General features: G+C 38.0%; 1 protein-coding gene across 3 annotated transcripts in view; it reads left to right on the top strand.

Annotated features, from left to right (window-relative positions):
- Positions 1–12,416, top strand: part of COL4A1 (collagen type IV alpha 1 chain) — a gene marked incomplete at its 5' end in the record, with an annotated part of 129,074 nt that overhangs the window by 111,431 nt on the left and 5,227 nt on the right. For all 3 annotated transcript variants that reach the window (XM_080605168.1, XM_080605169.1, XM_080605170.1), the window contains 8 exons: positions 1,374–1,446; positions 2,135–2,206; positions 2,554–2,682; positions 4,096–4,194; positions 5,448–5,660; positions 6,952–7,129; positions 9,930–10,044; positions 11,022–11,194. In XM_080605168.1, coding sequence (XP_080461294.1) covers positions 1,374–1,446; positions 2,135–2,206; positions 2,554–2,682; positions 4,096–4,194; positions 5,448–5,660; positions 6,952–7,129; positions 9,930–10,044; positions 11,022–11,194 — 1,052 coding nt within the window. The remainder of the gene's footprint in view (positions 1–1,373; positions 1,447–2,134; positions 2,207–2,553; positions 2,683–4,095; positions 4,195–5,447; positions 5,661–6,951; positions 7,130–9,929; positions 10,045–11,021; positions 11,195–12,416) is intronic.

Here is a 12,416-nt window from a genome sequence, read left to right as displayed (position 1 = left end):
ATTGCAACCTTTTCTGCATCCAGGAGTCAGAAGGGACACTTTCTGTCTTAGAGAGCATCATATCATAGTAGTTCTGAAGATAGTAAATTTCAAGATAACATTCCCATATACTTTCCATAATTTAACAATTTGAGGGAAATTCTAAAGCTTTTCACAAGTTAATATTCCACTCCAAGACTATTTGTTTTTTAAGAATGGGAAATGCCAAAAGATTTTGTTTCTTGTCTTTGGTCGGAACAAAATGTTTTACTGTCTTTCAAGAAATAACACTTCAAGGCTAGGATTTCTTTTGTTTAACTTTGGAAGTCTTACTGTTGACATCCATTTTTGAGCTAGCCATCTCTTCTCCCTTTATAGTCAGTGAAAAGAATTAGGCATTTGTAGGGAGTCATTCTTCACACCTTAATATAAACATCTAATCCACATCAGATGAAAAATCACCTCTGTGTGTGTTCATTCTATTGCTATTGTAAAATGAGATTATTTCCCACCATTAGTGTTATTTTTCACTGAGTACTTAATTCACATCTCCAGCCTCTGATTGGTAGGTTACGTAGCAAAGGGTCTTTGTTTCTTACCTCCACGTTTTACACTATGTTATATAGGAGACTCTCATTGCCATGTTGCTTCATACTTCGGTTAGCAATTTGTTGGGGGAAACTCTAAGCTATTCTTAAAAGCTTTTTGCATATGATGTAACAGACAAAAGAAGAAAAGGAAGTTGGCCGTCAGTTAAGTGACTGGTTATAGAGTCTTTAGAAATATAGGCTTGATTTTCCTTGAAGTGAAGCTATTATGAATTTATCATTAATTTCAGTGGAGCAGTTTTTAACAGTGAAAGCCAGAGGAGGATTTCACATTGTGTTTGAAGAGTTTAAGTCATTAAGTATTTTAGCCGTATTCAAAAGTGAAAGTCTTCAAAGGATTATGAATTGTTGAGTACATTTAATTTCATTCCATGTGTCAATGCAGAAGTTTTTAAGTTTGCTGTGGTCTAGAATTACCCTGTTTGATTATCTACCAACCATCTTTTGGGGATGCACTGAATTTAATTTTTTAATTTGTAATAATCAGTGCTTAGTGAAGCTTTTCATAACAGTATGGTCTATGGTTGAAGACCTTTTTATTAGCTATATTATTTGTGAGACACCTTATTCTGATCTAGTATTTTTGTAAGGCAAAAAATACTTTAGTAATGTGACAAACTTGTTCATGTAGGAGCAGCTTCTCATCTAATCATTGTAGAGAAGAACCATTAAACTTAATTCTTCCCTCTTACTATTTTTTCATAGATTTTCAAAGATAAATAGCCTATTTGAGAGTTATATCGTAATAGTGTAGGATAACTTTGCTTCACTTTCTCTTTTGTACAGGGTAGTCCAGGTTTACCAGGAGATATCGGTCAAAAGGGTGATCTAGGACCTCCAGGAGTTCCAGGAGTTCCAGGTGAGAAGAAAGTTTGTCCTAAAAAGCATACAAAGACTTGTTTTTTCATCTCCTTCCCCTCTCTCTCTCTCTCAAAAAAAAAAAAAAAAAAAAAAAAAGAAGCTCAGAGAATGTGGATTCTGTGTTACAAAGTAGTTGAAGCAGAACATTGAAAGCTGCATCAAAAAATATACAAGAAGAATATTGGGATTTTTCCTCAAGTTTTTTTGCTGTTTCACTGTTGTCTTGCTTTGGCAATTTTAAGTGCATGCTTGCTTTAGAAGATTGCCGTAAAATCAATTGTTTGGACATTGCCAGTCAAGAATTTTCAGGATTTTCTTGAGAGTGGGAGGGGCAAGTGTTTTTTGTTATTTGAGGAAACATGGGTTCAATATATCTCCATTGTTGACTTAATTGTTGTTATTGTCACCATCACATGAGAACACTATGTATAAAAAACACAGTTAATAATAGAAAAAAAATCTGATTCAGAAAGGTTATTAATTAAGAAAAAATTATTTTTAGTCACCAGTTCTTTGGTGACTTAGTGTATTTGTTTTTATGTTTGTTCTTGAAAACAGTTTAAAAGTACTTGTTTGAATAAAATCATGGCCCTTATGTGATCATGAGGTCACCCATGATTATTCTGAACATGTCCTTCCAAGTAGAGAAATTATTCAATACTCATAAACATTTCCTTTGACTTCAGGTCCAAAAGGATCTCCAGGCTTCCCAGGCCTTAAGGGTGAGCGAGGTGACCAAGGTCTTCCTGGATCTAAAGGTATAATGTAAAGACTTGCTTTTTTTTTTTGTTTGTTTCCAGATTTTGTTGTTGTTAAAATGGTTACTTGTGACTAATAAATGTATGTTTCCTCCCACACTTCTATTAGGCACAAAATGGTAGAATCTGAAAACAGATATGATATCAGCATCCAAATGTTCAGATTAGGTTTTAGTATTGGGTAGCTTTGGGTGGAGTATTGTTTTTCTTTTTTTTCTTGAAAAATCAATATTGAGCGTTTTTTTTATTATTAGAGTCTTTAAATGGTAATAGAAGGTAACATTGTTCTCTTGCTTTTTTATTATGCCACTCTATATATGTTTTATTTTGCTTTGTTAATTTTCCAGGTTTACAAGGCCCACCGGGCCCGCCAGGTGCTTTTCAGCTTGTCAAAGGAGAGCCTGGCTTACCTGGCCCTGTAGGACCAGTTGGTCTCAAAGGGTTCCCAGGACTTCCAGGTCCCAAAGGACAGCAAGGTGAGAAAATTTGTAATTTGCCAGTAGTAATGCAAAAATAGGCCAGTGGCAGGCTAGACACTAGAATATTTTTGGTATAATGATATCCAGCTTTGTATACCCCACTCAAATTGTGTTAGACAAGGAGGAAGAGAGTACTTCTCTTTGAAGCTTATCCAAAGGAATGCCAGAAACAGATGCCTTCTTTGTGATTTTTATAAGCTTACTCTCTGTAGTCATCACATAAGTATCTGAGATCAGTGGTAAGCAGGATGACCTGCATCATTCCCAGAATGTATTTGATTGAGCGTCTTCTGTCTTTAGTGTTTAATCCAAACTTAATTACTGTGTATCTCTGGGAGAAGGCAAACCTAAGGAAAAACACCTTGATCTTGGAGTGGAAAGTGCTCCCTGTGGAAGCTTGTTCCATAGTCCTTGACTTCCTCTCTTAGCCCAAACAGTACAATATTTAAAAGAAAATGTGAACTGCAAAAATTTAACACAGAGAATAAGGGAATGGAGCAAAAGGTTATGTGAAAGAAATGCTGACACAAGGGTACGCGTCCTTCAGAATGACAGGGCATGGAGAGTGAGAGCTCACATGCATTCTTAAGCTGTTAAGATTTTAAGGGGCAGCTTCCTTCCTGGATGTTTTATGAGAAGATGATGGAGGACTATGGTGGAATATAATGGACATTTTCTTTCTAATTAATAAAATATGTAAGTTTGTTCTAGAAGGTGGAGTTAAAACCCTGCAAAGACCATTAGGAAATAGCTGTGAAATAATCTCAGTGATTGGGCACAGCATGGTTTGCTTGTATGGGATCTGTTGCTGTTCTCTAGCAGTCAGTTCAATAGAATAACAGAAAACTGCCTTTTGAGTGATCACTAAAAGGACAGCTGTGGCTAACTAAAGCTACTGATCTGCCACAGAAAGGTTGATATGGTGCCGATGGTGTTAACTTATTTTTTGCAAAGTCATAGTTACTGAGTTTATATAGTACTCAGAGCATCTGTTGATGCAGAAACTGATGAAGGGAAGACATAATATATGTTTGAAAACCTGTTTGGGAAGAAGAAGCTAAGAGAATACTGATTTTCCTGTTGTTCATGACCCTACTTTTTATGGTCTTTTTTTGAAGGAGTCATATGACAAGCAGAGAGAGATTGCTGTCCTTCCTTTTCATATTCCAGGCAAATACTAGTGTTTTAGAAACACACACTCTGCTTATTTTTTTTCTGCCCTTCTCTACTACAGTTATTTTGCCTGCAGTAACCCACGTATTTCCTCTAGATACTGAAGTATGCACGCTGAATCTGTATGAGCTTAGTCTGTGCTGAGGTGTGAAAGCACTGTACACTGTATCAAAAGCCAAAAAGTCAGAACTAACATGGAGTAACATCCAGTAATAACTATTTCTTGTTTTTAAACAGGAGTGACAGGACCTTCAGGTGTACCTGGACCACCTGGCAGTCCAGGGTTTGATGGCAAACCTGGGCAAAAAGGAGAAGTTGGTCCTTATGGTCCCCCAGGTAAGTCCATGAGTTTTTTGAAGACTTGATTCCTTCATAGAAAAATAACATAGATTAGGTGTGAAAATATGTAATCTCAATTCTTTAGTTATGTAGGCAGGGAGATGCTGCTAAACAACAAGATCAGTGGTTAAAAAGATCTGAAATTTTCTGTGGAAGCTGCAAGAAAAAGTAGCTAGAATTAGATTCCAGTAGAGTTAGACCTTTTTTTTTTTTCTTTTTTGTTTTTTTTTTTAATGGACTGAAAATGAGGGGTATAACTGAGAGAGAAGGGAACCTGTCTGTGTATATTCTTTCATATAAAACATGTTTTGATACCTAGGAAATGTCTGCTGTTTGCATTTCATTAGAAGTAATGAAGTAATACTTGCTTCAAGTATAAGTCACGAACAACTTTGTAGATGTTTCTCCCTCAACCATACAACAGAAACTGTAGTATTTGAGACTTCGGTAAAGCTACAAATCAAGGTCACCTGTAGGTATTACTGGGCAAGCTTGAGGATCTTGTGATATTAATATAAGCCTGTGTCTGCAGATCTATTCCTTTCCTGCAATTGATAAGAAAGGAATATCTTTGTTTCCTTCAATATAAAGGCTGCAAATTCCCCACAGTGTTCATTGCAAAGGGGAGAACATTATCCTGCACACAGAATCAATCTTTTGTCTACAGTCCTACTTCCATTACCAAATTTATATGGCTGTATTATTTATACATATATAATATAGTACGTTATATTTATATACATAGATATACATATATAAAGGGGGCTCATAAGAAGGGCAGAGAAAGACTTTTCACCAGGGCAGGGGAGGAATGAACTAGGTGATCTTAAAGGGTCCCTTCCAAACCATGACATTCTATGATGAGAGAGAGAGACAAAGGATAAGTAATAAAGTCACAGTATCACTGCAGATATTGTTACTTCCACAAAATTACTGACATCTGTTTCAACTTCAGTCACAAAAGATAGGTTTTAAAAAATTGTGATATGTTGTGAACAGGTCTTTTTTTTTTCTTTTTTTCTGATGTTAACGACTAACTAGGAAACACCGATTCATGAGATTCCTTTACTTACCGTATAATTTCAGCCCTGTTAGAATTCAAAATATTTTTTCTGTAGATGCTCTCAAATGCATTTTAGTAACAATCAAATAATGAATCAATGGTCACTGCTACCTGAGTTTAAGTAAGCTGACTGTCTCTGATACCAGACAGTGTCTGTAGAGATAAAAGGAGATTCTCTGTATTGTAGGGCCCAGAGGATTCCCTGGTCCACCTGGTCCTGAAGGTTTGCCCGGGGCTATGGGCCCACCAGGTGCAGCATCTGTTGCTCATGGCTTCCTTGTTACCAGACATAGTCAAACCATTGAAGAGCCATTATGTCCTTCTGGAACGAGGCTCATTTATCATGGCTACTCCTTGCTTTATGTACAAGGCAATGAAAGAGCACATGGCCAAGATCTGGGTAAGTAGAGACCAAATTAGAATTAAATTAAAATTCAATATAAATCAAACGTTTCTTTCATTTGTAAAACTGTATTGAACGGAACTGTGTAATTATTCTTGGGTAGCTGGTTCTTTATGGTGTCTGGGTTGGTACAAATAATAGGTTGATGTATAGTAGAATAAGTGTCAGTTTATTTAAGAAAGGTTTTATCAAAGCCTTTCGCATGGTCATCTGTAGGATGCATATAGACAAATCAGTGAGATATGGGTGGCTAAATGGATGATAAGGTGCATGGAAAATTGGTGGGTCAAGAGAAGAACCTCAAGTCCAGTAAAGGCGAATGCAAAGTAGCATGCCTATAATGAAGCAACCCCCTGCGGCAGAACAGACACTGGACTCACTGCTATTTCCAGTAGCAGCAGTAGAGACTGCTACAAAGCAGCATTACACAAAAGGGCCTGGGAGTCCTGGTGAGCAACATATTGAACATGAGTTAGCAGTGTTCCCCTGCAACAACTACCCACCTCCCTGGTGCCAAAACTGCTAGGCTTTATTGGCCAAAGTACAACCAGCAAGTATAGGGAAGCAATTCTGTCCCTCTATTTGGCAGTTGTGAGATGAGGTCTGATATATTGTGCCTAGGACTTGGGCCTTCCAGAACAAGGAAGAAAGACATTGATATACCAGAGTGAATACAACAGCTGGTTACTAAGATGGTTGGTGGGGGCTGGAGTATGGACAGTCTGATGGAACTGAGTTTGCTGAGCTGTAACAGAAATTTAAGGAGAAGCCTTTATTGATGTCTGCAGCTACCTAATGGGAGGGCATAGAGAAGGTGGAGCTCAGACTCTTCTCAGAGGAACTCAGTGATACTAGAAGAAGCAATAGACACAAGTATGAGATATTCCAGTGATATATAAAGAAAAGATTTTTCACCATAGCTGTTCTCAACCACTGGAGCAGGAGCCCAGAGACGTTGCATCTCTCTCTTTGGAGATACTCAAAACTTAACTTGCTATGGACCTGAGCAACCTGATCTAACTGGCAACGGGTTAGGACAGGAGACTTCTAGAGATCTATTCCAATCTAAATTATTCTGTAATTCTACAGGAAAGATTAGGCTATTCCTTCCCTTGCCCTGTTCCTTCCTTCTGAAGCTAAGAGAAGTCACTCCCTCTGAGAAAGCTGGGCCCTCCAGAGCAAATGTGGTTTTAAAATGCTTTGGAGCTGCTACTGAAATATTTGTTGGGCAACTGGCAATGTTTTAGCAAAAATGGACTAACAAGTAACCTTTGACTTTACATTTCAGGCACGGCAGGGAGCTGTCTTCGTAAATTTAGTACTATGCCTTTCTTATTCTGCAATATCAACAATGTATGTAACTTTGCATCAAGGAATGACTATTCCTACTGGCTGTCAACGCCTGAACCCATGCCAATGAGTATGGCTCCTATCACTGGGGAAAGTATCAGACCATTCATCAGCAGGTACAGTATCATAAAATGAAGAAGCCTGTGAAAGTTGTGCATAGTACTTTATTTTCTTGCAAAAGACTTGTATTCTATATTTTTTTATTTCCTCCCTTTAAATTTAAAGTTTAAGTTCTTTTGGTGAAATGCTTCAAAGAGTACGTGTATTCAGTTTAGACTTTGATCAAAAATAAATCCATTTTGGAGGAAACCCAAATAGGGTAGTCAGTTTTGAGTCTAATTTAAACAAAAATATTTACTTTGAAATTATGTTTTGTGATATACATTGAAGGAGAAAAAGTTTTGAATTTATTCATAATTCCTGTCCAAAACAATTCTTTTTCTTCACTAGCCATAGCTAGAAGCTTTTCAGGGCTCAGTTTCCTTTCATTTGCAAATGGTAGCATTATTTATCATACAGTAGAGTGCCAGGCAGGCTTCTTGCATTGCTTTGGACAGACTGCTTGAATACAGTCACTACTGTCTGACTTACAGGAAACAGTTGCAAAATCAATAATCTGTTTTTTAATAAATCCAGATTCTCAGCTCGCAGAAATTACGGCACTTATATTGGGTGTAAGTGTTGTGCATCGATCCAACATGTTAAAATTCTGGTCCATCTCAAGGTTGCTAGCAAAAAAACATCCTGGCGTAATAGGCCTAGTGCTGAAGGCAGAGGGGTGAGCAAAAGTGTGGTATACTGCACCACTGTCATTAAGATTCTGACAAAGGAAGCTCCAGCCAAAAGCTTTGATGATAATCAGTAGATCTGTGTGTTACTAAGATTCCCATCATTCCTTCTAACCTGTATCAGCAATTTTGGTCACTCTTCCTGCCATATAAAGTGGATAGGAGTGGAGGTTGTCGGCATTGCTTTCTCAGGCTGGTATATGCCATCTAAGAGAAAGGACAGTTAACATCATCTGAAGGTTATAGTCTTGACATATTGATATGTTCAAAAAAAAACCTGCTTCATCCTTCTGCAAAAGATTTCATATTTATTTTGAACAGTAGAATCCATTGTGAGTCTGTAGTTGTACTCTGTACCCTATTTATGGTTTAGTGGCAAATAAATGTATATGCCTTGAAAATTAGATGGGCAAATTGAGGCCAAGATTCTCAAGAGTGACTACAGTTTTTGTTGGTCTTACAATTTTGGTTGTTAATTTGATATGAATGGAAAGGGTTTGACCTTCAGAAAGATTCAAATGACCATCCATAGAAATTCATGTTCCTTTTACGCCATCCATGATCAAGCACCCAACATTTTGCACCTTTGACAATCACTTTGGAAAATCTTCCTCAATGAGGAACCCAGCAGTATTTTGCTTTCTTATGCATATGGAATAGTCTTTATACCATAAAAATGTATATGTATATATGCAAAGGTGTGTGTGGGGTATATATATATCTCTATGTATACATCTATGTGTATTTTTATATATGAGTTTTTCTCCTTTTAGCCATGGCAAAGAGTGACATAATTGTCGTACACATTTTTTAAAACCAGCAAGGAATCCGAGAAGACTATTCTTTCAGTTTATTTTATTAGCTAAAGCCTTTAAAGCAACAGTTTCCCCTGACCAAAAGTTGAAAAGGTATAGAAGTATCACTTGATCCTTGGGTCATGGGACTTCTTTTCAAGTATACTGAAATACCAGAAATCTCTTGAAGCAAAGCAGAGCTCCAAGAATAGAGGCAACTTTTACATTCTTTTAACTTACTCTTTCATTGATGTTTTTCTAAAATAACTGTTTTGCTTCTGCACTAAAGATGAAGGCAGTAGGTATGAAAGCAGTCTTCACAAGTCAGAAATAGAAGGCTTTCATTCTGAATTCCTTTGCTTTTGTGCATTTTCCAGAATCCAGCTTAATCCATTTTGCACTTGATTTTTTTTTTTCACAGCTTTGATAATAGTATTCTGACTGTGTACTTCTAGGTATCTGGTTTGAATCATTTTCATCATTGCTTACTGCAGTAGCCAGTTCAGGAGTTGTACAAATAAAAAATGATTATATCTATTGAATTCCTTACTACCAGCTTCGATATCATAATTGTCAACCCAACTCACATTTCTTATAATTCTCCTGTGAAGTCATGAGTGGTCTTTGGATTATTCAGTAACCTGGCAGTTCTGAGACACAGTGAATTTATCAGAAGCAAAAGAACTGCTGCAGTGTAGCTTTCAAAGAGTTGCTTTCAGTTACATTGTTCGGTTACATTGCTAGAAATCTCTTATGGGAGATAAAGACCACAAATGTAAATAAAAGCCACTTTTAAGGAAAATGCATAGGGAAGAGTCTGTGTTACATTAGATTAGTGGTGATTGTCTTTGTAAGACATTTTCCACAGAGATGGCTTTCTCTCTGGAAGCCACTCTGAGCTATGTTTAGGATGATGAATTGCTGTTATTTGTCTCTGATCACAGTAGATCACTTTATAAGTGATACCCGCTGCTTTGCAATGTTAGGCTATTTGCCTCTCATGTTCCCGACATTGAGCACTTTAAGAGCACTTTAAGAAACAGTACAAATGGGACTAGCAAAAGACAAATGCATTAAAATATTCAGATAAGTCTCTTGTTCTGAGCTCTTAGGAAGGCTAGTATGAGTAAGACTCAATTCTTAAGCAGTCCCTAAGTAAATGAGATACAAAAAAGAAACAGGTGTTTTTCTAAATGAAATGCTTGGATTTTTGCCTTGCTTTTTAAGGTGACAACATTTTTGATTCAAACTTTCTGAATGAAAGTAATTTCTGAAAAAAAATAAAAAGTTTAGTCTCGAGTGCATGTATCTCATTTGCGTCTTGGTCTTTCTAGATGCGCCGTGTGTGAAGCCCCTGCTATGGTAATAGCTGTTCACAGTCAAACAATTCAAATACCACCATGTCCTGAAGGCTGGAGTTCACTTTGGATTGGTTACTCCTTTGTCATGGTAAGTGCACTGAGCTGAGAAACTGTTTGATACACACTCCCGGTCTGGGAAAGTTCATACCTGACCGTCAGTTCAGATCTCAGGAGGGCATTAGACCTCTACCCTTTCTGTTGACTTTAAAAAGATTCAGGCTAATTACTAAATGAGAATAATGCAGTAGCATTTTCTTGTTAATTTTTTGGGAAATGCACACAGCATGCTCTCTTGTTTGCAGCTCCAACAAAGGATCCAAGTGTTGAATAAACAAGGAAATAAGCATAATTTTCTACCGTCCTTCCTATGCTGCATCAGCTTCCTGAGCACAGCAGTGCCTATCTTGTTCCCATTTTTTTGATAAATAAGCCTTCAGTTTTCAACTGGTATTTTCTGTCTTTCATGCTGTTTCCTCAGCTGTATCTATACTAGTAAAATAAACAGGGCCAGGGAATAATCTGAAAAGTCAGTCCATAGCCCTCCATAGTGGTTAGTTGTTAGCATGCTGTCATGCTCACAGCCTACAACAACAGCCACTCTCCCAGGTGTGGTGTGGGCATGATCTGAGACAGTGTGGGTCCAGAGGTGTGAGCACTTGGCAGAGGGAAAGAGGTGACTGTGATGTGGGGAAGGAACTGGGTTTAACTATTCAGATATAAACCATACTGGTCTGGCATGGACCTGAGAGACAGCCATGCCCTTTGGCTAGCACAGAGATATCTTGGGTCTTATTGTCAGTCCTGAAAGATTTCTGTGCATACAGTTGCCCTGAGGCTGGTGTTGGTGGTGTATTGTGCTGCCATTAAACTAGTCAGGCTGGTGTCACCTCAAGAGCCCTTTAGCTACGCATTCTTGCTCTTCCCTGAGCAGAGGGACAAAACAGCAGACAGACACAACAGAGGACGAGGAGGGCATGTGAAGAAATATTTGTGCAAGAGTTAATAAATGTTGTAGCAGAAGAGATGAAAAGTTCCTTTCTCACTGATGTTTTTTCAATTTCCTAGCACACCAGTGCTGGTGCTGAGGGTTCTGGCCAGGCCCTGGCATCTCCTGGTTCCTGCCTAGAGGAGTTCCGCAGCGCTCCCTTCATTGAATGCCATGGCCGGGGCACCTGCAATTATTATGCAAATGCTTACAGCTTCTGGCTTGCCACTATAGAGAGGAATGAGATGTTCAAGTAAGTTCATGATTTATTTATCAGTATTTGAGACTCAGTCAAACCTTGTCACTGAATAACAGAAGTATTGTTTGAGTGTAATACATGGTTGGAGTACTGGCTGTGCCCCAGCATGGTTATTATGTACAGTTAGTGATTTCACAGCAAAAAGGAAAAATGATAATAGTTTTGGGGGGAATGAATGAGTGTATTCACATTTGTGAATGAGTGTATTCACAAACCTTAGTGTTTACAATTTGTCATTTGCGCTTGGCATTTTACTCTTCAGAATTATCTAAAAAGTTTGCATTTCCACTATTTTGATTGTATTCGTTGAATCGTAACTGGGATAGGCTGAAATCCTGATTGAAATTAACTCAGACTATACCATTCTCCCTAGTGGATGTTAACCTGTAATAGAACCACTGGAAATTAATGCAGATGTTGACCATGGAGAGGGAAGAAACTAAGTGAGCTGAGCAATTGTTTACCTCTCCACAATGATGGAGGAAGTATGTCTGAATGAAATGCAGCTGAAGGCAGAGGCCTTAGTTATTTCTTCAGTCCTGCTGAGGTCCTAATTTGAGGAATTAAGCGGTAGTAGGCTTAGTTCTGGTCTCCTGCACATAACTGTGTTTTTCAACATGGTCTCATTTGTTCCATCCAAATTTTATTAGATATTAGTGTATAGACCAGTTCCCAGGCCTGCAAAGTTTACCCGATTAGCAGGCACTCCTCTGGAGCACAGGCAAACATCTTCTTCCACAGAAGTCCAGGCTGCCACTTTGCATACCCGTTATCTGTTCATGTTTTCTAGATGTGAGTGCTCGTCAGCTTCAGCCAAAATGAAGCAGGCTGATTAGCCAGTTTTGACTGTTTGCCTATAAGATAGTGGTCAAATAAGTAGGTGGAAAAGTTGAGCGCCGTGACTGATAATCATTGGGGCTGTGATAATCTCATCATTGAGAAAAGCTTCTACTAAAAGAGCCCATGTGCCATCGATGGGGTGAGCACTGGCTCCCTGGGAAGGAGGAAAGCAGGTCAGAGGAAAATTTAGAAGAGTCAGCACTACAATTGTTTGTATTCATTGTGTCCTATTCAGAGATGTCTCAACTTCATATCCTTTTCTGGCAACAAACTATATCTCAAATTACTAAAATAACTGCAGATTAGGATAACTGTTCTGCTATCGTAATTCACAAGTACTCTTCAGTGTCCCATAAACTCATAATCCTTTCTCAAG

This window comes from Anser brachyrhynchus, assembly GCF_964034855.1.
Source record: "Anser brachyrhynchus genome assembly, chromosome: 1".
Taxonomy (NCBI): Eukaryota; Metazoa; Chordata; class Aves; order Anseriformes; family Anatidae; genus Anser; species Anser brachyrhynchus.
This window is presented reverse-complemented; position numbering and strand designations above follow the sequence as displayed.